The sequence below is a fragment of the Tubulanus polymorphus genome, chromosome 4 (genome assembly GCF_964204645.1).
Source record: "Tubulanus polymorphus chromosome 4, tnTubPoly1.2, whole genome shotgun sequence".
NCBI lineage: Eukaryota > Metazoa > Nemertea > Palaeonemertea > Tubulaniformes > Tubulanidae > Tubulanus > Tubulanus polymorphus.
In genome coordinates, this window is record NC_134028.1 from 11058351 (window position 1) to 11083062 (window position 24712).

The 24712-nt window shown below is 42.2% G+C and overlaps 3 protein-coding genes across 4 annotated transcripts; 2 read left to right on the forward strand and 1 right to left on the reverse strand.

Annotated features, from left to right (window-relative positions):
* Positions 1-1065: 1065 nt before the first annotated feature.
* Positions 1066-5893, forward strand: LOC141904677 (alpha-1,3-mannosyl-glycoprotein 2-beta-N-acetylglucosaminyltransferase-like). Its single transcript, XM_074793307.1, has 12 exons — positions 1066-1386; positions 1511-1664; positions 2658-2820; positions 3024-3249; positions 3323-3431; positions 3525-3663; positions 3853-3987; positions 4066-4156; positions 4236-4340; positions 4645-4735; positions 4819-4992; positions 5213-5893. The coding sequence occupies exons 1-12, from the start codon at positions 1307-1309 to the stop codon at positions 5324-5326; spliced, it is 1581 nt and encodes a 526-aa protein (XP_074649408.1). The 5' UTR covers positions 1066-1306; the 3' UTR covers positions 5327-5893.
* Positions 5894-6146: 253 nt separating this feature from the next.
* Positions 6147-9580, forward strand: LOC141904181 (uncharacterized). Of its 2 annotated transcripts, none has more exons than XM_074792730.1 (6): positions 6147-6262; positions 7630-7702; positions 7800-7907; positions 8889-8996; positions 9090-9195; positions 9300-9580. In XM_074792730.1, the coding sequence occupies exons 2-6, from the start codon at positions 7642-7644 to the stop codon at positions 9424-9426; spliced, it is 510 nt and encodes a 169-aa protein (XP_074648831.1). In that variant the 5' UTR covers positions 6147-6262; positions 7630-7641; the 3' UTR covers positions 9427-9580. The 2 variants fall into 2 exon arrangements, with proteins under 2 accessions (XP_074648831.1, XP_074648832.1); XM_074792731.1 differs by having other exon boundaries at positions 6189-6224.
* A 159-nt stretch (positions 9581-9739) lies between these two features.
* On the reverse strand, positions 9740-22730 carry LOC141904792 (uncharacterized). The gene is made up of 10 exons (XM_074793465.1): positions 22654-22730; positions 22298-22558; positions 22113-22220; positions 21845-22037; positions 21599-21744; positions 21393-21513; positions 21002-21256; positions 20528-20629; positions 17349-20447; positions 9740-17234 (listed from the first exon to the last, which is right to left on the reverse strand). The coding sequence occupies exons 2-10, from the start codon at positions 22499-22501 to the stop codon at positions 11383-11385; spliced, it is 10080 nt and encodes a 3359-aa protein (XP_074649566.1). The 5' UTR covers positions 22502-22558; positions 22654-22730; the 3' UTR covers positions 9740-11382.
* Positions 22731-24712: the final 1982 nt, after the last annotated feature.

Below are 24712 nucleotides of genomic sequence, written 5' to 3' on the forward strand. Positions count from 1 at the left end.
AAGATTTACCGCGTAAAATGGATGAAATATTACGAAATATTTATATTCAATATGAGGATGTGGAAGGAAGTGTGGAGCGTTTTGTCACACTCTGTTCTGTACTGTCATATCGATAGGATCGAATTCTAGGTAAATCAATGATTTTTTACGATTTTTTAAAACCGAAACGTGTTAGAAATATCACTCAGAGACTAAACTATCGACTCGACTGAATGTGATGTGGCGATTGATGCACGAATCAAACTAAATCAGGCTGTAAAATTAGATAAATGAAGTGCGATGGGGTAGTCTGTGTAACAACTGTTTAGAATCGAGTATTTTATACAGTGTCTATTCTCTCGTATTGATTTGATTAATAGTGAAAACAGCTGTTGCTAGTATTGATTTATTGAATTAATGGAAATCGGATCGAGATTTAGAATTATGAGTTTTATACAGTGGATATAGCTATATGACAGGTGCAGCGGACTAGTCTCTCACTCTCACTCTCCGTGCGGCCGCAGGTGATAAACATGTTTATTGAAATCTCATCCAATCTGTGACCGACATCCTCAACCATGTGTTATATAGATTTTCATTGTAAATCTGATCCATTCTATTTTATAATGATATTCGGGGGATGAAGTAACATTATTTCTACAATAAGCTACTGGCTGATTGATTGTATAATAAATATTGTAATCAAATAAATTTGAGCTGAACCCCCTCTCATCCCCTCCCCCTCTCCCCCTTCCTGCTGGATTATTGATTAATGGTGACTGTACAAATGGATAAATAACTTCACAAATCAATAATTTGCAGTTTGATAAAGTGTGTATTGTGTGTGTGGAGGACAATATATTATTGCCAGCAGACATTGTAACTGTATTAGATCCCTGGGGCCCCCATCACTGTTACCCGAGGCCCTGTCACTGTAGAACCCTGGGGCCCCCATCACTGTTACCCGAGGCCCTGTCACTGTAGAACCCTGGGGCCCCCATCACTGTTACCTGAGGCCCTGCCCTGTCACTGTAGAACCCTCTGGCCCATTTTTCAAGTCAGAATATTTTCAGATTAAGATTTTTTGAGTGGATATTTTACTGTATACAGTCGGATGTGATGAAGTGATATTGTATCTGTGTGATGTGGATTATTAGTTTTTATTGCACGGAGCAGAATTTAATATCGTTACAACTTTATGAAGTATGTAGTTACTCAGTGACATGTTGGTATTATTGATTACTAGCGCGGCATACTGAGACTAATATCAGACAGACAGAGACCGGTTACAATAAACATCTGTCTATAGTTTAAACATTACTTCATTATGGAACTAACTGTTGAAAAGACAGCAGCGGCAGCAGCGGATAGGGGCTGGTGTCGATTCTGTTGCTCGTGGAGATACAGGTATCAGCTCCTCGCGTGAACCTTCTGTAACAGATGTCCACATTAAACTGATTTCATTTTTATTTATCTCTACATTTTTATGTTTTCGACAATAAATAATTCTAAATGTGTTTTTATTTTTCAGACAGAGATATGACTGTTATTTATGTCGTGAAATGCCAAGAATATTGAAATTATATTTACGAAGATGTAAAATTCCATTGATAATCTTCTTGGTGTTTGTGATATGGAACCTGTTGTCGTATTATGTGATAATTACGTCGAGACCTCCTGATATGGTAGGTTTTTCATTTTCTTGATAAAATATCATCTTGAAATACTTGACAATCTTTAGAAAATACTGGATAATCCCTTAGAAAAATAATAGATAATTCCTTAGAAATATAATCCCTATGATATATGCTGGATTATACCCTAGAAATACACAGGATAATCCCTTAGAAAATGCCGGATTATCCTTTAGAAATGTATGGAATAATCCTTTTGGAAAATATGATAGATAATCCCTCAGAAATATATAGGATAATCCCTCAGAAATATATATAATAATCCCTCGGAATCTGACTGTATCTCGTAACATAAAATGTTGGCTTTAAGTTATTGAAATGATGATGATTAAAATGACTCCTATGAGAGAGTGTAACTCTCCCCTGAACCCCCACATGGAGGATAATCAGTCTGGTTAATTAGATTTCTTGTCAATGATTAGAGGGAGGGAGGGGGAGGGGGAGAGGGATTGGTTGGTATATGTTTAGTGATTGTATAAACTATATTAATTTAGGGTAGAGCTGCACCGGGTTCTCCTCCGAGTCATCAACGCAAACTGAAAGATTTCAATAAACAACTGTTAATTCTACAAACTAAATTAAAACGTCAACTCGATGAACACGAGATTTTATTAACGAATCTTCAAAGACAAAGATTATTCATTGAATCTCGTCTCATTCAACATACAGCACTATTACGTAAGAGATAACTCACTCGCCGCAGCAGCCTCACTCACTCGCCGCAGCAGCCTCTAGTCTTAGTGTAGCTTTAACAGAGTTTTACTTGTTTTCTATTATTGTTGTTTGTTTCACAGTTGACAGAATTGAGATGCTGCAAATTTTGTTTAGTTTGTTTGAGCATGTTTTTGAGCTGTGCATGCGACCCACTGGGGGTTCCACTCTGCGTGTTCCACTCTGCGTGTTCCACTCTGCGTGTTCCACTCGTATCCACGCTTGTTCTGTTCTACTTCGTTCTTCATCGAGAGTTGATTCTTTTTTTCGTAGATTGACTCGTCGTCCAATCAGGTTAAAGACGTTGAAACTCGTAAATTGTTACGAATGCGACTTCAGAAATTAGAGTCAGACTTAAAATTGCAAGTAGCTGAAAATCGAGATTTATTGTCGAAATTACAAAAATATCGAGAAAATGTATTTAAATTTACGAGAGGTAAGTGTCACTAGCTATATACAGCATGTAAAGAGTGTTTGAACACCTGTCTTATATTATCTGCACACCTGCACACCTGCATGATGCTTGTTGTTAAACTGTTCAAATTAATTTCCGTCCTTTCTCCGAAATAAACTTGTTTTTCATTTAACGATTGAAATGTCGATGATCGTGAATTTTTGTGTCTCATTTTACATTCATAGTGAATTCAGATAAAAAGAACAATTCAGCTGCAGCTGCAGCTGCAGCGGGAGTAGGAGGAGCTATAGGAGTAGGAGCTGTCAATCATCCGTTACCGGGATTATCATCCGATCAATTACGCCTACTAGAACACGATTCTAAATTAGATCCACACAAGGTGGCGCTACCGGTACTGGTTATAGCCTGCAATCGTTTGACCGTTAAACGCAATTTAGAACAATTAATCAAGTGAGTAACAATCATCGTCATAGTAACCAGCTCTGTTTGTGTAACTATAGTAACGCGCGTGTTATTGTTGTAGATACCGTCCATCTGCTGAGCGATTTCCGATAATAGTTTCACAAGATTGTGGACATCGACCGACTGCTGACGCTATACAATCATTCGCAGATAAAGTTACTCATATACAGGTATAGTACCCCTCCCCCCACTCCCCTCCGCTGCTGTCAGCTCCCCACTCCCCTCTCCCCCATAAAATATAACGGTTCATATTTTATTTTCAGCATCCAGATTTGTCTTCGATACCGTTACCGTGGAAACAACGAAAATTTCAGGACTATTACAAGATATCTCGTCACTATAAATGGGCAATCAGCCAAATATTTCATCGGTTTAATCATTCAGCTGTGATTATAGTGGAAGGTAAGTCAGTCAGTCCTCACAGTCAGTTACTCACAGTCCTTATACAGTCAGTCCTCACAGTCAGTTACTCACAGACCTTATACAGTCAGTCCTCACAGTCAGTTACTCACAGACCTTATACAGTCAGTCCTCACAGTCAGTTCTCAGTAGTTATTAATTAATATTAATTACTGTATGATTTATTTATAGATGATTTAGACGTTTCTCCAGATTTTTTCGAGTATTTTGCTTCAACATATCCGATATTGCACACAGACCCCACGCTGTGGTGCGTATCAGCGTGGAATGATAACGGAAAGGGTGGATTTGTATCTAAAGACGCAGGTCTGTATTCCACGTAGACAGTTCATTCATTTTACACAACGTGTCTAGATTAACGCTAGATATCTCTCTATTTTACAGAGTTGTTGTATAGAACTGATTTTTTCCCGGGTCTCGGTTGGATGTTGAAGCGTCAATTATGGGCTGAATTGGAACCGAAATGGCCAAAAACGTAAGTGAAATCATTATTGGGCACCAGGGGGCTCCAGGCTGTAGTGTATGATTTATAGATATGTATATATTTGTTGTAGGTTTTGGGATGATTGGATGAGACACCCGGATCAGCGCCGTGAAAGAGCTTGTATTAGACCTGAAATAAGTCGAACTACAACGTTCGGTAAAATAGGTGCAAGCAAGTGAGTCTTCTTCTTCACCAGCCAGTGTCTCCTCACCTGCCAGTGCCTCCTCTTTCCTAGCCTGCCAGTGCCTCCTCTCTCCTCACCTGCCAGTGCCTCCTCTCCTCCTCACCCGCCAGTGTCTCCTCTCTCCTCACCTGCCAGTGTCTCCTCTCCTCACCTGCCAGTGCCTCCTCTCCCGCCAGTTTCTCCTCTCTCCTCACCCGCCAGTGTCTACTATCTCCTCACCTGCCAGTGTCTCCTCTGTCCTCACCTGCCAGTGCCTACTCTCCTGTTTTATGATGTATTGATGTTTTATTTTCAGGGGACAGTTTTATGAAAAGCATTTAAAGTTTATTAAACTAAATACACAATTTGTGCCTTTTACGAAGAAGGATTTATCTTATCTCAAAAAGGTCAGTGAGGTCGGAGATTAAGGTTTAGATTTAGAAGGGTTTACAGTTAACTGTAATGATGATCAATTGTTTATTTTGAACAGGATGTTTATGATGCACAATTCGTCAATGAAGTTTACAGCTCTAGTTTATTAACAGTCGATGCAGTTATAGCGAATAATATTCCAGAAACGGCTAAAACAGTTCGAGTTGAATATACTAAACGTACTCAATTTAAAAATACTGCCAAACGTCTCGGTTTAATGGATGATTTAAAGGTAAATTTTAATTCATCCCTGATTCTCAATTGAGTTCAGACCTCAGCTGTAAGGAGTTACTCCTTACAGCTGAGGTCTCAACTCGATACAGCTGAGGTCTCAACTCGATACAGCTGAGGTCTCAACTCGACCCTGAGGTGTCAACTCGATACAGCTGAGGTCTCAACTCGATACAGCTCTAAACTGTAATAATTATAAAAATTTGTTTTAAATATTTCAGTCTGGTGTACCTCGAGCTGGTTACCGCGGAGTCGTTAGTTTTATGCGCAACAATAAACGTATATTTCTGTCTCCGCCGCCGGCGTGGAACGGATACGACGTCACCTGGAATTAAAACTATCCTCCTCCGGTGTTGAACGGATACGACGTCACCTGGAATTAAAACTATCAACGACACTTGATGCAATATTTAAATACATTTTATTCACTACTAAATATTTGTATGGAATGAGAGGAATCTCATTACATCAGGAGGACTGCTCCATCAGCCGCAAACATGGTGGACTGCTCCATCAGCCGCAAACATGGTGGACTGCTCCATCAGCCGCAAACATGGAGAACTGCTGCTGTCTGTTATACCAGGAGGATGGCTCCACTAGCTGCGTTTGTTTAACTGAATGGATGGCTCCATCAGCCATGCCCGTTACATCGAAAATAATCTGAAATCGTATATGAAAATCTAGATCAAATTATCATAAAATAACAACGGGTTTAATTTTACAGAATGATTTATTGAAGTGTTTTATCAGTAAAGAATTGGGAGAGGGTTTTCAGGGTTATCCATGAATATTAGGGTAAAAGGGAAGTTTAATTTACATTCAGAACAAATAAGTCAACTAGAGTCAATGATATTTATCCTATTATTATAATTATTATTATTTGTAAATGAAAATGAATGAAAATTTATAAAATAAATGTGTTGATAATTTATCAAAATTCCAATAGTTTTTACTGATGATTGAAGTTAGATTGACGGGATACTGGATAGTTGTGACAAACATGAGACAAAGAATTGAGGTATAATTTCTCCAAAGTGGTTGTTTGAGGAATGCTCCAGGACAGCAGCAGACCCAAGTACTAGGATACAGACAGGGTTAGGGATACTCCATACTGATACTAGGACTATAATATTCTGTGCGTTGACCTAGTTATAGACTAAAGAGTATTATTTGATAGAATTGTTAACAATCAGGAAGTTGAACACATCACTGGTACTAATGTAGATCCCACTGGTATGTATAGAGCCTGCAACTAGTGACGACTGACACAGGTAAAATCTGTAAATAATTCTCATCTTAAACGTGTGTTAAAACAATGTTTAAAAATAACGTGAAACGGATTCTGCTTATATTTAAGGTGATTTTGAAGCGCCTAAGGAAGTGTTAGGGTACCCCCCAAAATGAGGTCAGGGGTCAAAACATTTTTGTCTCTGATTTCGATGAAATTTAGTGTAGACATGTATTCTGGGGTGCTGATCACAAATCTGGAAAAAATTTTCGGATCCGAGGCCCCAAAAATGAGAAATTCGAATTCTTAGGGGTACCCCCTAAATTTTCAAAAGGCCCTGGGCCCCAGAGTTTTCGAGATATTCGAAATCTGATTGCAGATTTGGAATCAGCACCCTTGAAAATAGTAAGGACTAAAATTTTAAGCAAATCGAAGAGATTCGATTTTTTGGCCAAAAACGGCAAAAATCTAAGGTGTTAGTCCAGGAGTTTTTTTTGGGCGAAAAATTTTTTTTCTCTGATTCCTTCGAAACTTTGTAGGAAGATGTATTCTGTGGTGTAGATTCCGGATCTGTAATCAGATTTTGAATCGGAATTCATCTTCATGGGCAAATAAGGGTTTTAATGCCCAAAATATGCACCCCAAAAATGGGGTACAAAGTCAAAATTTTTTTTTTGCCCAATCTTAATCAAATTTACTAGAGACATGTTTATTGGGGTGCTGATCACGAATATGAAGTTAGTTTGTGGATCCGAGGCCCAAAAAATGAGAAATTCGAATTTTTTGGGGGGACCCCCTAGATTTTCAAAAGGCCTTCGACCCCAGATCTTTCGAGATATTTAAAATCTGATTGCAGATTTGCAATCCGCATCCCTGAAAATAGTAAGGACTAAAATTTCAAGCAAATCGAAGGGATTCGATTTTTTTGCCAAAAATTGCAAAAATCTAAGAAAATTAGTTTTTGGATTGAAGTGCAAAACAAGAGAAATCCAGGATCTTATGTTTTTAGCCCCTTCAAATTGACCTGTTGATGTCTTTTTTACAGCTGATATGAAATATTAAATCAATTTTTAGATAGAAATTGATCAATTAACTAAAACCCCATTAATTCTAGTAACTATCACATGGTTTCAGACATCTACAAACATCTCTTTTCTCAAGAAGAAATTCAGTTATAACCACGCACACAATTACTCAATGTATTAATGCTCGTATCTGTATCAAATACAATCAATGATGCTAATAATTCCTAGTCACATTTTGTAAATTAAATTAATATTCAATTGTTGATGATCTTATTGATTTGTGTTTAAAGTCATAATTCAGTCAGAAGAATTCTAGTCTAGCTCAGTCTCAGTTAGTGCACTATCGCAGCAAATTTACCCGAATTAACTTTGTTTATAATTACAGGGGTTTTCAAAGATGTCACCAGTTGGAATTAAACTGATAATTTGTCTTGTTGTATTTACAGTTATAAATGTGGGTATGTACAAGAAATAAGATTTAAATATTTGTTTGCTTTTTTTCAATTTATCAGATGTTTGACTAACTAATAATTTGAGTCAATAAATAAATAATAGGTGGTGCTGAAAGTGCTTTATGTAGTAAGCGGTATGTAGATGAAGGAATTAAGAGTTGTCCGCGCTCTTCTGACCCGCCACAAAACACTCAATGCTGTACAGTTTCTGGTAAGCTAATAAACTCATAATTATTTACGATTGAATTGAATTGGTCACTTCAAGGCGATATTTTGGATTTATTTTGAATAATTCGGCGAAAATATTCACTGAAATCGATCTATTTACTCAACTTCTAGATAATATCGTTCATATTTCTTCTTTAAACATCTAAATCGCTCCGAAATCAGCATTTATAACGAATAAATTCGGTAAAAACGGCAAGAAATAAAACCGCGGAAGTGCCACATAATCTTTGAGACGCGCGTCTAGAAACCTCGCATACCTAGGCTAGACAGACCGTATTGTGCTGCCCTCACTGACTGTGGAGACCGGGTAAACTAATTGCCAGACGACATACAAATTAGCTTGATCTGATCCTATTATTCTTTTAATTTATTTTCAATCCCATTACATATGAAATAAAAACAATATACAGATGTTAAACAAATTTCACTCCGATATTACATTGTACCGTACGGTGCTGCCACTAATTCTGAGTTGACGGCTACCTCGCATACCGGTGTCGCCTATATGCGATTTTACTGTACGGTGCTGCCCTCACTCAGAGCGGTGGTTGGTAACACTAACTGAATAGTGGTAATATAACCCTTTTACCGTACGGTGCTGCCGCCACTACATCGACGGTGAATGGACACACTATCAGCTTTTCCAGACTTATTCTAATAAACTCGAAATGGTCTCGAAAACTTCTCCAACTGTTCGATAATAGAATTAATGAATAAAATGAAGTTTTTTCTAACGAATTCCACCTGAATTTTCGCTTCTGCTCGCACCGCTTGGCATTCATAGTAATTAATATATTATATTAATTAATCTTGTTCTAGTCACAAAGCAATGATATTACATTAGATATCTTTCAGCAATGCATTTCTAATACAAAATACCTGTCTATAAATGATAAAACACGTCCAGATGGGGAAAAACTGGGGAAATTCATGTTTTAACTGATTTTCTTTTTAAACTTTAAAGGAAAACCTCAGTGTTGTAGCGAGGTGGTGAGGACACTAGTGCCATTCATTGCTGATGATGTAAACAGTTCAAACCAAAAGGGAAATATGTTTGCAAATCAATGCCCGTGTAAGAATCATATTCCATATGTAAGACGAAACAGATCTCATTCTCTTGGTTTAAAACAAGACTTTTAAATGTTTTGTTTTATTTACATTTTAGGGTATCCTTCTTCACCGCAGTATTGTCCTCTCAAAAAGAAATGTTGTAAATGGTTTGATAAACACAGTGGTAGAATATACCGTGATTGCTGTCACGCTGGCTGGCCGTCAGTTTCTATTTCATTATTATATCGCAGTCCGTACAGTTTAATATTGTATAAAGAATTTGAGAAAAGGAAATTTTTTAATTTTTAATTGTTTTTTTTTCCAGAAATTGGAAAATAGCAGTGACGACTATTGCCTGTGCGATAGTGATGGGAGGAGTAATTCTGTTGTGTTGTTTCTTCTGTAATTGTTGTATTCTTGCCAGAAGACGAAGTGTTTATCATGATTTCTGAGTAAAACTCGAACCGGAGTCTCTCCAGATAACTTCTCTAATCCAGATGACATGACGAGGCCGAGGGGAGGTGGATCCAGGGTTTCAGCCCTTTCTTTCTATTTTATATTTCATAATATTTTGTATCATCAAATATTGTCAATAAACATTTTAAAGCAGGAAACTATTGAGTCCGTGTTCATTCTTTACGTTTAGGGGGTCATTACTGGACGCCCCCCGCCCTGCACGCCCTGCCCGCACGCTTCATCCAATCACAAACCAATAAGTCTAATGTCGTTTCTAAAGGAGACTAAATGAAGAAATGTTTATTTGTTAATCAATAAATACGTTATAATTTATACACACACTTAGTGTAGTGAACATACACAAACATCAATACATTGTACATCCTCACTTACCAGGGCATACCTCCTCTTTAATTAGACCTGGCAGCAGAGTCCGGCCGCTGGTAAGTGAGGATAAGTCGACTTCAATACTACTACAAATTTATAAGCCGTATGATAGCCACTAATTACTGATTATCAATTATTAATTACTGATTATTTAATTAATTTCAATTAATTAGCAACCATTATTTTTCTGGTACAACTATATAGAAAATGAGTATAAACAGTTAAAGTCCTAGATTTCACAAAGTGTCAAATAAAACCGAGTCACTTTTTGTGAATAAAGCTGTAAATTTCAGACACTCTCCGACAAACAGTTGGAGCGATTACTAGAAAGCAAACTATAAACTCCAGAATGAATTTGGATGGAAACGAGAAATATTCCCCTCACAGATGTAATAGAAAGGAATAATTACAGTTTACACCACCAGGGGTCTCTGAGATTCATCGCCCAGTCGATGAAGCTTCGAATTTCGAAAGAACGCTTCATTTTCAAGGCATCACAAAACAAAATATTGTCCTCGGAATAAAAATCATCAATATCGGTGATGATAGTTATTCCTACATTTCAAATATAAGCGCCACCTATTGAATATTTGAGTGACTAGATAAGCTAAAAAAAATGCAGACACTGGCTCCACAACGCCCCCTATCAATCATAAATATCCACAAAACAACGCCCCCTATCAACCATCAATATAAATATGTCCACAACATTGACCCATTATCAATTTTCAACGCCAAAATTTTTCAGATAAAAAACACGTATGAAATAAATTCATTTAGTTGCACAAAAAAGTAAAGAAAATTTCTACCCATAATTTCTTTATCGAGATGAGAATAACCCGATACTGAACAGTCTGACAGAGTTCAGGGTTTGTAAGGTTTGGATGTCTGACCTTGACAGAGTTCAGGGTTTATATGGTTTGGATGTCTGACCTTGAGACAGTTAGGGTTTAGTTGTCTAAGTAACCCTGACAGAGTTCAGGGTCAAGGTTAAGGGATGTCGATAGGTATTCGGTTAAATACAAGTTTGTGACACGTATAATATTTACATCTAATATTTACATAAACACGTTAAGGTGACGTTCACATGCCGCAGTAAGATTCAGATGATACGTATACCAGTAATATCTAGACATGTATTATATAAGGGGGAAGGCTTGAATTCATTATGAACTGAAATGATTGTAATGAGAGACTCAGTTCTTCAAGATTTCACTGATCTGAGTTCGGGTTCAAAATGATCTAATGATTCCTATTTTCATTAATTATAGAAATATTTACATATTATAATAAGCAGCACCATTTGAGGTCATTTCATGTACATAAATATTAAATACAACGTTTATAGTTTTAAACATCGTCTACAGGTGGCAGCACAATCACACTAAATAGGTGGCAGCACAATCACACACGTTACAACTGACCGTTAATAGAGGGAGTATTGAGTATAACTAGCACGATGAACGAAGCACCAAAAATACGGAATAAATTTAATTGTTTTTGAAATGAGATGGCGCTATCGGGCATTGAAAGGGTTAACTAACATAAATAGATACAGTATGATGTCATACAGTGGTTACCATGCAACCGCGTTGTTTCTGCTCGTCGGATTCGTCTGTTTTGTGTTTCAGCGAAGCTTGTCGACGACGAGCCATCAACATTTCCGTTTTAGTCATCGGTTTCGTCGGCGTGGTAACGATCTTCTGTTGTTGTTGATTCGGGTTATAATTAAACGGTTGAACGATCGCCGCATTCGTCGCCGGGCAACCTGATTTCAAGGTCGCCGGTAAGGTCATCGATTTGGTAAGATCTTTAGCGGTGAATTTGTTGTTAACGTTGATACTGTGACCGGGACCCGAGCACAACTTCTCCGGAGAACATAAATCATGCGTACTCTGCGACATCTGTACAGCGCTAGTAACGCCATCTAGCGACGGAAATCGCGGTGCGTTCTGTTTGGTCGGAGTTTTACTCGGTGATTTCGGCGATTCGGGAGTACGCGCGCCACTAGAGGGCGCTGCGTTTGATTTTTGCATAGAGTCTTTCTTACGCCACAGACTGAATTTAGAAAACGGAGTTTTTGATTTAGGCGGAGGTGAGGTAGTGTCGATGTTTGGTTTTTCTACGTTGCTCGGGGTAACGGAAGTAGTAACAATGCGAACATCATCACCGCTATCGCTAACATTAACAACTGTAGCAGTCGCGGTGCTGCCCCCTGGTGCAGCAGACACGGTATCGATGTCTGTCTGCTCACGAAAAATGTCACTTTCACTGAATTTTTGTTCGTTTTCACTTTGAGAAAGTTTTTCAATCCGAAATGTTTTATCCGCAGCAGACGGAGACTCCACCTCCAGCTCGGAGGATTGCTCCGACCTCATAACTACCGGAGCGACCTTAGCCATTGGTGATGTCGATTTCTCTGTGGTCGGTGATGTTTGACCACCGGTCAGCGATGTTTGACCACCGGTCTGCGATGTTTGTCCGCTGGTCGGCGATGTTTTACCCGGCGACGGTTTTGATGCTATAGCGATCTTTGATCGAGATTTCAGTCCGGAACTCGTGGCCGTTATTTTGGTCGAAGGTGATGTGATTTTCGGAATACTGGAAGCAGGAGTTGAAGGAGTATGAGTTGACGGAGCTGGTATTTTACTAGGAGTTGATTTAGATTCGATACTATGACTAGAACTGCTCTCCCCGGACGTATTCAACTGACTAGATACCAGTGACTCCCCCTGTGAACTATCATGTGAACTATTAGGATCAGGTTCCGACGGTATTTTATCGTAAGTTGAACTGCGTGTTATAGTTCCACCTTCTCGAACGGTTGTTCCCATCACTGGCATCGTCATCGAACCTTTACGATTCGGCTGCCCTCTATTGACAGCGCTGCCGCGTACCGGCGTTACCGAGCGACGACCGCTCTTCTGTTGATTATTCGTCGTTTTATTCGCGGTTTTTATCGTATTATTGACGATTTCGTTGATTGAATCGTTACTCGAACCCGTCGTCGATTCATCTTTCTTCCACAAGGTGGCGATACGACTAGATACTTGTTTTTTACCGATAACTCCGGCTGGTTTTCTCTTCACCGCGGATCCGGGATTCGATCCTGAATCTGATTTACTGGGAGTAGAGTTCGGAGTGCTGCTGCTGAACGATGAACGTCGACTGGTTTCTACTGATTTACTCGGAGTCCCCGGTAACGATGACTTACGAACCGGAGTCGTTGAACGCGAAGGTGTTTGACTTCCCGAACGCGAAGGTGTTTGAACCGTTGAACGCGGAGTTTGAGAATTTGAACGCGGTGTTTGAACTGCTGAACGCGAAGGATTTTGAGTTGTTGAACGCGGATTTGAACGTGAAGGAGTTTTATCTCTATTAGATCCACGCTGCTGCTGCTGCTGCTGCTGCTGCTGCTGCTGTCGTGTTTTAACGTTTGTTTTAGATTCCGTCTGTCGAGAGTTTCTGTTATTCGTCGTTGTTTTCGTAACGTTTCGTTGTTTCGTCGTATTGTTAACGGTTGTTTTAGTTTCCGTGGTAATGGTTTGGTTACCGTTTTGATCTATTGTTGATGGAGAGATAACCGGAGCGTTTGTTGTCGTAGTCGAGTCCTTAGTAAACGTACCCTGTTTAATGAGTTGTGGTTTCTCTTCTTCCTCTTCGCTCTTTTTCTTCGTTGTTTGCCCCGAGGGTTTTTTAGGAGACACTTTTTTAGATTCGGCCGATGCTGCAGGTTTTTTCGCTGTGTTTCTAGTAACGGCAGGTGTTGACACTTTCGGCGGACTGATTCTACTCGTAGGTGTCTGTTTACCCGGTTTAACAGGCGTCGATTTCGGAGTTGTTTTTTGTAGTTGATTTTTCGCGGTAACACTAACAGCGGGTTTAGGACTGGACTTGGCTCCTCCTCTCACTGACGGAGGTTTTACCACAGTTGTTGCCGCTGTTGCTGTCGTAGTTTTACGGTTTTTACCTGCCTGTTCTTGCGCTTGTTTGCCTTTAATTATAGCCAATCGTTGAGCAGCAGATTTCGATAGTTTTATCGGCGCCGCCGGTTTCTGAGTAACCGATTTAATCTCTGCGATCGCCGCGGCTGATCGGTTACCGTAGATACCGGATAAACTCTTGCGTCCGCCGCGAACCAGTTTCGGAGCGTCTTCTTTCTCCTTGATACGACCTTCACCCGGTCGACAGATTCGAGGTCGTTTTATCTCTTCTTCGACGACGGGTGGCTCCAACTGTTGAGTATCGGAGGAAGGTAACGTCGCCGTGGACGACGCCTCGCTGTCAAGGTCGTACGTCTCGTTCAGGAAACAATCGGAAACCTCTGAACCGGTGTCCGACTCAATCGCGTAATTCTGGTAGTCGTTGGAAACTAAAGACGGAGGAAGTTCATTCTCGATTAAACTTTCCACTCCTGATTTTAGTGATATCTGTTTCTCATTTTCGATTAAACTTTCTGAATAATCGTTAGATACAAGAGAAATGGGAGGTTCATTCTCGATTAAACTCTCTTCATCTAAACTACTACTGATTGACGCCTCTAAAGCTCCCAGTTCAGACACAACTAAACTAGCGTTCAGAGCAAGAGCTTCTTCTAAATCTACTGATTCTCTCACATCTATCAATTCATCTTCACCAGGAAACTGTTCATCATCTAGATTTATTTCTTCATCGATCAGTGCTGCCACCTGGTGTTCGTCTTCATCGATCAGTACTGCCACCTGGTGTTCATCTTCATCGATCAGTACTGCCACCTGGTGTTCGTCTTCATCGATCAGTACTGCCACCTGGTGTTCATCTTCATCGATCAGTACTGCCACCTGGTGTTCGTCTTCATCGATCAGTGCTGCCACCTGGTGTTCATCTTCATCGATCAGTACTGCCACCTGGTGTTCGTCTTCATCGATCAGTGCTGCAACCTGGTGTTCGTTTTCATCAATCAGTTCTATCACCTTGCGTTTGTCATCATCTATCAGTGCTGCCACCTGGTGTTCGTCTCCATCCATCAGTGCTGCCACCTGGTATTCGTCTTCATCTATCAGTGCTGCCACCTGGTGTTCAGTGGGCTCATCATCTCTAGTTAAATCGATAGTTGATTTAGAACCGAAGTCTGTTTGGATATTCTCGCGTTGCGGAGACGATATATCGAATATTTTCTTATTCGATAAAATATCGACGGTAATAATTTCATCATCCTCAATCGCCGCAGTCTCCTCCTCCTCCTCGGAGTCGATTAGAGCGCCATCTTTTAGATCGTCGAGACTTTCCTGCATGCGATTAACGATTGTTGTATCGATAACGGTGATATCGTTCTCCGGTCCGGAGGTGCTGACGTCGCTCCGCTCGCTCCGGGCGTACAGCGATGAATTCATCGTTAAATCGCTTCCTTCCCTCGAATAAAACGACTCCAACATTTCATCGTTTGTTTTCTCCTTCTCTTTCAGATCGCCGGATATTTTCTCACTTTCCTCCAACGACGAGCGAAGGTCGTGTTCGTCCTCCGACGACGTATAACGACCCACGCCTGCCAGAGCTCGTTCTAGATCCTCCTCGTGTAACACCTCGTCGTCGGGGAACGTTTCCGCCGTGATATCCAACTCGCTCTCCGCGTCCTCGTCGAGGTCAAGGTCGTCGATATCCATCTCGGTTTTATCGTCTTCGACGCCTTTTACGAAATCAGAGCAATCGATCTCCAAACTTTCACTATTGTTTCCACCTTCGTAATCCAAACTTTCCGTAACGTCTAACGACAGCGAATTCGAATCTAGAAATTGATCGTTATTTTTTAAACTGTCCGATAACGACAAAGTAAAATCATCGTCCTCCAGAACGGTGATTTTAGCGTCCGAACTGCTCGTGTCCGATTTAGAACTGTCCTGTTTTTCGTTGCCCTCGGATACGACTTCCTCTGCTGATTCTAAGTATTCTCCACTGTCCAGGTATTTATTATCGATCGGCGCGGCGTATTGTTGTTGTTGTTGTTGCCTGGTAACGGCTGCGTCGTCCTCCGAGTCGCTGTCGTTTCTCAGGACGATCGTTAACGCCATGTTCTCTAAATTAATCCATTTTTCTTTCTCCGAACCGCCGCAGATTTTCTGAATATTTGACGCTTGTTTTCGATATTTGCGAAAGTCATTTTCTGTCGAGTGACACCGGCGCCAGCTGGTGGCACGTGACGGGAAATCAGTTTTATTTGAACGGAGTTTAATTTCGTCGAGCGACCGATGCGGTTGGTTACGCCAGATTTCCGTTAAGTTTTCCATCGGAGAGACGTCTTGTTGCGCGTGGAGAATGGTTGCCGTAGAAACAGCAGAGGAAGACATTTCGTTTTTTGATGCCGTATGATGTAATTGATTATCGCTGCGTGATGAAGGAAGTGAAGTCGGAGGAGCCGTGGTCCGAGTCGCGGTCCGAGCCGGAGCCGTTCTCGACGGTTTCTCGTTAGATGAACGTCTAGACTTTACTCGTTCGCTATTAGTGGCGCCATCTACCCACGCCGGTTTTACGCGATGATTCAAGTTGAATTCGCGTTCGGCGGACTGGTTTCTGGACTCGGCCGATGATGAAGCCGATTTCACCGATTGTTGTTCCGTACGTTTTTTCGGTAACGCCGAACTGATACATTCCTGCAGTAGCGCCCTCTCGAGGCCGTCGTTTGAATCAACGCTTAATGAACTTAACGAACTATTACAGCTGTTGGATGAATCGCCGCGGTGATGGTCGCCACGGTGATGGTCGCCGCTATGACTACGCTGTCGCTGGGATACGGCTTGATCGTCGCTATGCAACGAGCTTAACGACGAGTTACGAGAGAAACAATACGGAGTTCCCTCGACAGCGAATGTTTTTAATTGATCCGGTGAGTTACTAGAACGACCACTGGGGGCGCCACGTGACGACATCGATATACTCGGATTATCAGCGCCCCCTGGTGATGAATTACCCGAACGTTTAGGAGTTTGTAATCGTGATTTCATCGCAGCTAACCCTGACCCGGACCCCGACCCGGACCCGGTTCCGTGCTGCTGTTTATTCAAACGAGAATCTTTCTTCAGTTGAGATTTTGTCGCGGTTGAAAATTCAGCATCTTCTTCACAACTCAACGAACTCAACGAGTCGTTCCTCGAGAATATCATCGGAGTTCCTTCGATTAAACCAAACGTTCTCGGAGAATCGAAACCTGCAGCTTGAGATTCAGGTCGAGATTCAGGTCGAGATTCAGGACGAGATTCAGGTCGGGTTCGAGTTGGTTTCATCTCAGATATAATCGATAGATCACTGAGTGAAGTAGCGGTAGAGAATTGTAACGGAGTTCCCTCAGTAGCGTATGATTGTATTGAATCACCGAGTACGTCTGCTGCTCCTGCTCCTCCTGCTCCTCCTCCTCCTCCTCCTCCTGCTCCTCCTCCTCCTGAACCTATATCTGTCGAACGAGACGTAAAACTTGACGTTCTAATCGGAACCGGAGGTTTTACTTTAGTCCCACTTGATTTTATCGGCCGTTCCGAGGAAGTCCGATCCGGAGTCCGACGTTCCGACGATTTCTTTTTACTTTTAGGCATAGCCGATCGTATACATTCGCTGAGTAGTTCCTCATTCTCCTCATTGATGGAGCTAGTGTCTGATTTTATATCGTCGTAAGCTCCCGGAGACGATGATAGTTTTCTCGTGGGTTTTCCCCGTTTTTCCGGAGACGACTCCTCCGACGCGAGACTGCTGATGTCGCTAAGGGAACCGGGAGTCGAGAAATTTAACGGAGTTCCTTCCACGGCGTAATGCTGCACGGTGTCGCCGCCGTAATCGTAGTTAACGCCCCCTTGTGGAGGCGATAGTAAACGTTGTAAATGTTTTTTCGGAGGTTCAGTTTTAATCGGTCGTTGTTTTTTCTCATTGTTGCCGCCGGCGACGCCGCTACTATTGTTGTTATTGGCGCGTTTGATTTTTTTCAGACTGTTACTGACGGGCATCGCCGAGTTGATACATTGAGCGAGGATATCCTCTTCACCCTCGGATACCTCGGATATCGACGAGTCGTGAAGTATCTCCTCGTCCGTCGCTACGCGTTCAGCGGGTTCCGTAGTTTCCATGGTTTCAGTTTCCGCGGCGCCGTTAAACGATAATTCACTCAAACTACCGGCGGTTGAGAGAATATACGGAGTGCCTTCTACCGCGTACGAGATAGGAGCATCTTTAAATACATCTCCTCCTCCATCTCTCTCCTGCTGCTGCTCCTGCTGCTCGGGTTCAGTCTCCTGATCGTTGTTCTGTATCGCCGTATCCGGTTGCTTAGTAACCGGTCTGATATAAAATGCCGTTTGTATTGTTGTAGTCGATCGGTCGGTTTCTCGAATATCGTCGTTTAAATCGTAAGGTATCGGAGATTTAAACCGACGCGGAGACGGAGGCATACTCTGACTGGGTGAATCGGGTAGATCGCTAGGGGATACGACCTCGCTCGTGCGTCTGCTGTATTCACTAATCACCGAACTGTGAACCGAATGAGTATCGAAACTATCGAGCGACCCTAATGACGTACATCTCGAGAACATCAACGGAGTTTCCTGAATCTGATTGTTTACGTCGAACGTAACGCTTTTAGACGTCGGTACGCCGGTGGCGCCACCTGTTTGACGTATACTGGATGATTTAGCGGTGTCGGGGATACTAGCTGGAGGTGTCCCGACGGAGGAAGGTTCGGTTTGAACGTCCCGAACGTCGGACATGTTTAAACTAGAAAGCGAACTCGCGTGTGAGAAACTTGCAGGAGTTCCTTCGACCTGAAACTGTTTCGTTTTTTCATTTCCAGCGTCTGTTTTCTCTTTAACGCGCAGCGTCTGCTGTTTGGGTTCCGTCTGTTCTAACGACTCCTCGTCGCCCTCGACGATCGTTTCTATTTTTGCCGATAAATCGTTCATAGATGTCGCCGTGGAGAGATAGTTTAACGGAGTTCCCTCCGTGCAGAATGTTTTTAATTGATCGTCGTTACCGAAATTATCGTTATAACAATGCTCGTCGGTATCCTGGTAACGCACGCTATAATCAATCGGTTGATCGGAGAAGTGATTGTCGTCCGTCTGCTCCGCGTAACGTATCGAATAATTCGTAGGTTGATCGTCGTTATCTAAATCCGTTTCCGTGTATTGTGTCGGTTTGTCGCTAGGCAACGGTTCGTAATCGATATCGGTTTCTTTCTCTTGAAAGTTCAGCGAGTAATTAACGGGACCGTCCTCGTGATCGAGCGTTAACTGCGCCATCTGGTTGCTTAAATCGGTACCGACGGTAACTACCGGTTGTTGATTGTTATCGATTCCGGCGTGCAGCGCCACCTCTCTCATCGCCTGTACGATTCGACTGTTCGGTAAATTCTGTCGATCTAAAGTCGACTCCGGGCTCCTGTAGGTGGCGTTACCGTACCGCCGATCAGGTAACGTGCTCGCGGTTTGATAGTATTGATTTTTTAAGCGCGATCGATCGTGAGATATATCGGAGTGGATACTATCGTGACTGCCGCTACGAGACACCGAGCGCCCCCTATCACCCATCGGTGAACTACCACGACTCGGAGGATTCTGATAAATATGTCCCGGGATTAAAACTCGTCGATGTTCGTTTTCAGAAACTTGATAAACTCCGCACGTTTCGTTCGAGTAAAAGAATTTACCGGCATTCCCGCGCTGGACTTCGGTCGGACTCGGTTGCGGCGATTCGACGTTCTCGCACGTTTCCGTTAAATTCTCGCTATCGAGTTCGGCCTCTAGCGCCCTCTGTTTGCGAACGGCTAGAGTCGGCATGTCTGATTTTTGACCTCGCGAGGTCGTATCGAGGCAGCTGACGTGAGGTCTCGCGGCGAGTAGGTTTTTTAACGCCGCAGCCGATCCCATCGATATCATCTTATGTTTCGAATGTACTAAATTACGTAACATACTAACCGCTCCCATTTCCCACAATGCCTGTTGATCTTCCTGACAACGAGCCGATAAATTCCACAATGTTCCGCAAGCGTTACTAACGATAGTTAAACTCGGTGAGCGTAAATGTTTCAGTAATATTTGTAAACAGTTGTGTAATCTAAGAATCTGTCTATAATCCTCCTGAACCGCGATATGACTAGAAATATTCCTCAATATTCCACCTCCGTTTTCAATAATAGCAAGAGTTTTAGACGGACTCTTATACGTGAGAGTCGATACCAGAAACGCTAAAGCGCCATCTACCGAGCAAATATCCGCTTTATTCTCGCTGCAATGCGCCGATAGATTCCAGAGGGCGCTGAGAATCGATTTCAACGTCGATTCTTTGCGTACGTCTAACGCGGCGTTCATTAAAGTGGTTACCGCGCCGACCTCTCGTAGAGTCTTCTTACTAGCGAGATCCGCGCGCCACGATAGATTACGTAAAACACTCGCGGCCACCTGGCGGAGATCTTCGTTACTAGAATGTAACTGATCGACTAGCGCTTTCATGGATGATTTCATCGAACAAAGAAGAGCTTTATTAGTTCCGTCTCCGAACGTAAGGTTTGTTAAAGCCATACACGCGTAACGTCTCATCGTGATGTTATATTGTTCCATCGTGTTCTGGTTGATGTCGTGATCGACTCTCAGTAATTCAGCTATAGCTTGTAGTCCACCTGTTAAAAACAATATCAAACATATATCATCGATCGGTGAATCACGGGAGTCTGACGCGGTGTAGGAATTAGTACCGTACCTAGTGTACAGATGGCGTGTCTGTGTTCCTCGTCGAACGATAGTTTCATTAAAGCAGCGATAGCCGGACCGGGATGATGATCTATATCTCCTAAACGTGCTCCTATAATACATACACAAACACATGAGAATGATAATAAAAATACTTGAACTCTAGTCACGGTGCTGCCACTTTTCACCCATTTACATATCACCTCAGTTTTCCCAGATTTTTCCATGTTATTACACAAAATTCCCCCTGAGTGAATCAGAGAAATTTCTAGGTTTAAAATGTTACAATTCATTTATTTTTCATTTAATAACGTACTGATTAAGAAAAACATGGTCAATAACATTATCAAAATTCCCTGAGTTTTTCTGTGTTTTGCCATAATTTCCTAAGTTTTCCCTGATTCTTCCTAGATTTTTCTGATTCCCTGCGTTTTCCAGGTCAGTGGCGCCACCCTGATAGATGATGATGATGATGAATACATACCTATATTTGGTTGTTTGTCCTCATCATCTTCCTCTATATTATCTACTAATTGATCGCAGTGAGCTCTGATCTGTTCTAGCAGACGCAGAACGCGAGCCTCTCGTCGACCTCGTTTATCATCCGGGTGAGAATGTACGATATTGTGTAACGCAGCCGCCGCCCGAGCTCGAGCCGGTTTACTACCGCGTGTGTTACCTAGCAACCCGGAATCTTTATCGCTACCGTGCAACAATTGAATCAATAATGGTAGACAACCTAGCAACGAGAAAACAGCAGATTGTTAGGATTGTATATACCTGATTGTCATTGTGCGAAGGGGGTATGGAGTAAAGGGTATATGGGAGTTAAAGGGGAGTTAAAGGGGAGTTAAAGTGGAGGGTGGTATTTATACCCGATTGTCTCATAGCTATACAGCTATCCTGTGAACTGCTCATCGCTAACAGTGTACGACTCATGTCATCTTTATCATGAGTTCCAAGCATCGATAATAAAGAATATACCATTTCAACTTGCTGTAAATAAACACAAAATAATTAATCAATTAAACATCTTTAATTAATTAAATATCTTGAATCAATAGATTGTACGGTAACGTACCTTGTTAGTACCGAGTTGTTGGTTGGTGGCGCTAGTAGTCGACGGTGTTCTACGCGATGCAGTAGATACGTTACTAGAATGAAAACTCATCAGACTCGACGTTTCATTACCAATAACAGCGGCCATATTACCATCGACAACGCCACCTATAATACATGATCAACACTATACATACAGTATTCATAGACAGACGGACAGACAGACGGACGGACAGACAGACGTAGAGTACGGAGGATGAAGTATTACCTTGTTCTATAGATGGAGGCCACGCTCCGTGATACAACGCCGGAATATTCTGATTGTGAAATCCAGTCGGTTGTTGCATTTCCTCATAGATGGCGCTACAGTCAGTAGTTTGTGTCCCCATACTGGATCCTACGCGAGCGTGATGAGCTGGCATTATCCGCGCGTTAGGCTGAGGTTCAACTTCAGGTTCGTTCTTCTATAAAACAATCAGAAACCATTATTACAGCTGCTACTGCACATATCTATATCAGTTGCTATAGTAACTGACCGTATCTAAGGTAAATGTATTTGTTGCTACGTCACGGAAAACAGTTCCATCTTTCTCCAGTTCGTTGTGATCACATGTTCCCGAATCTCTTTTTTCTGAACTTCGCTGCTTTAGAATAAACGTAAGACACGAACTTTAAAATGACGCCACCTCCAACAATCAATCTATATAGAACTAATAGTTACCGCGTGTCCCTCACGGTGGCGTTGCTGTTGCTGATGAGGTCCATCCAGCGGATAACGCTGCTGCTGCTGTTGTTGGTGCGCTCCGTCCTGTAGGTGGCGCTGTTGTTGAATACGTACTATTTCCTGTTCGATCATGTTAAGTCTATAAACTCGAGCTGCGTGACGTGATTGAATCTGTTCGGCCGTTCCAAAATTCTCATGCATCAGAGCACGAACTCTCTGAGCCTCGAACTGTAGGTGTTTACGAGTCTGATCCGCCTGCTGTAAATATATATATACACACAACGCCCTCTAGTGAATACATACCGAACTACATCTCATATATACACAACGCCCCCTATTGGCGTAACACATACCTTACTATTAAAGGGTAATTGTTCGAGTTGACAGTTGATACCGTAAAGATGCTCGTGGTACCACTGTCTCCTCTGTTCTTCATCTTGTACTTCTTGTATTAAACACTGTCTGTAAATATATCAAATAATCAGTAAGTCTGAGTGAGTGAATCTCAGTGATATATCGCAGTGAGTGAATCTCAGCGATATATCGCAGTGAGTGAATCTCAGTGATATATCGCAGTGAGTGAATCTCAGCGATATATCGCAGTGAGTGAATCTCGGCGATATATCGCAGTGAGTGAATCTCGGCAATATATCGCAGTGAGTGAATCTCAGCGATATATCGCAGTGAGTGAATCTCAGCGATATATCGCAGTGAGTGAATCTCAGCGATATATCGCAGTGAGTGAATCTCAGCGATATATCGCAGTGAGTGAATCTCAGCGATATATCGCAGTGAGTGAATCTCAGCGATATATCGCAGTGAGTGAATCTCAGCGATATATCGCAGTGAGTGAATCTCAGCGATATATTGCAGTGAGTGAATCTCAGTGATATATCGCAGTGAGTGAATCTCAGTGATATATCGCAGTGAGTGAATCTCAGTGATATATCTGAATGAGCGAATCTCAGTGATATATCTGAATGAGCGATATATCGTGATATATCGTGATATTTTACCTCTCATTATCGAGATGTTGTATTTCAGTATAAATCTGTTTATTCGTCGAATCTCGACGACGTTTTACATTCTTTATCGACGACTTCGTTATATCCGTCGCTAGGTTACCGAGATGTTGATTGTTGGTGTCCGTAGCCGTTAACGTGGAGTCTAAATTACTCTCGTCTGAAAATACACAACAACAAATACGTGTGAATTATTAAACCAGGTGTCATTCTACTCCCCCTCCTCCAGTCGACTCCCCCCTACTCCCCTCCCCAGTCAACCCCCTCTACTCCCCCTCCCCAGTTGACTCCCCTACTCCCCCTCCCCGAGTCAGCTCTAAAAAAGTGGATCTGTTACTGTTTTATTCTGAGTTTTTGTAATAGTCAGCAGAACGGTTGTTATAGCAACGAGCAGACGGACTAGAATCATCAATCGCTGATTATAAATAAACGTAACACGTTGTTGATCCTGCGCTCGGTTCCTCTGCGGTTCCTCCAGTACAAGATAACACTGTTTAAACCTAAAACCTATTGTTTCTTGAAATGTTATTATACGTTTGGGATACAAGCCAAATCAAATACACCAGCTGCAGCAGTACTAGCAGCAGCAGCAGCAGCAGCAGCAGCAGCAGCAGCAGCAGCAGTACTCACTCAGTGTTCATATAGCATGAATCACTATGAATAAACTCAACTACTCTTCAGTCTGATTACATCAACGCACTTGAGCATAATAAATCTATATCCATAAAAACATCTCACACACACACACTGAGATTCTCAGAACATTTCATCTATAATATCTCACTGATTCTCAGAAATATCACAGAAAATATCACAACAGAATTTCATGAAATTCATACAGAATTAGATGAATGACAAACATGTTTTCTTGCTGCCTCCTACTGTTCACCTCCTTCCTACTGCCACCAGTCCTCTTCACCCGGTCTCTCTCTCTCACCCGGTCTCTGCTCTCTCTCTCTCTCTCTCTCCTCTCTCTCACCCTCCTCTCTCTCACCCTGTCTCTGCTCTCTCTCTCTCTCTCCCTCTCTCTCTCTCACCCTGTCTCTGCTCTCTCTCTCTCTCTCTCCTCTCTCTCTCCTCTCTCTCACCCTCCTCTCTCTCACCCGGTCTCTGCTCTCTCTCTCTCTCTCTCTCCCTCTCTCTCTCTCACCCTGTCTCTGCTCTCTCTCTCTCTCTCTCTCTCTCTCACCCGGTCTCTGCTCTCTCTCTCTCTCTCTCTCCCTCTCTCTCTCTCTCTCTCTCTCTCTCACCCGGTCTCTGCTCTCTCTCTCTCTCCTCTCTCTCACCCTGTCTCTGCTCTCTCTCTCTCTCACCCTGTCTAGGCTCTCTGTCTCTCTCACCCTGTCTAGGCTCTCTGTCTCTCTGTCTCACCTTGTCTCTGCTCTCTCTC

Excerpts from the sequence above, each read along its gene's own strand:
- LOC141904677 (XM_074793307.1), top strand. The coding sequence starts at position 1,307 with ATGGAACTAACTGTTGAAAAGACAGCAGCGGCAGCAGCGGATAGGGGC. Across the intron at positions 3,250-3,322 it reads AATTTAGAACAATTAATCAA|ATACCGTCCATCTGCTGAGC; the intron begins GTGAGTAACAAT and ends TTATTGTTGTAG. Across the intron at positions 4,736-4,818 it reads ATTTATCTTATCTCAAAAAG|GATGTTTATGATGCACAATT; the intron begins GTCAGTGAGGTC and ends TATTTTGAACAG.
- LOC141904181 (XM_074792730.1), top strand. The coding sequence starts at position 7,642 with ATGTCACCAGTTGGAATTAAACTGATAATTTGTCTTGTTGTATTTACA. Across the intron at positions 7,908-8,888 it reads TCAATGCTGTACAGTTTCTG|GAAAACCTCAGTGTTGTAGC; the intron begins GTAAGCTAATAA and ends TAAACTTTAAAG. Across the intron at positions 9,196-9,299 it reads TGCTGTCACGCTGGCTGGCC|AAATTGGAAAATAGCAGTGA; the intron begins GTCAGTTTCTAT and ends TTTTTTTTCCAG.
- LOC141904792 (XM_074793465.1), bottom strand. The coding sequence starts at position 22,501 with ATGCATGAGAATTTTGGAACGGCCGAACAGATTCAATCACGTCACGCA. Across the intron at positions 22,038-22,112 it reads ATACATTTACCTTAGATACG|AACGAACCTGAAGTTGAACC; the intron begins GTCAGTTACTAT and ends GTTTTATAGAAG. Across the intron at positions 21,745-21,844 it reads GCCTCCATCTATAGAACAAG|GTGGCGTTGTCGATGGTAAT; the intron begins GTAATACTTCAT and ends CATGTATTATAG.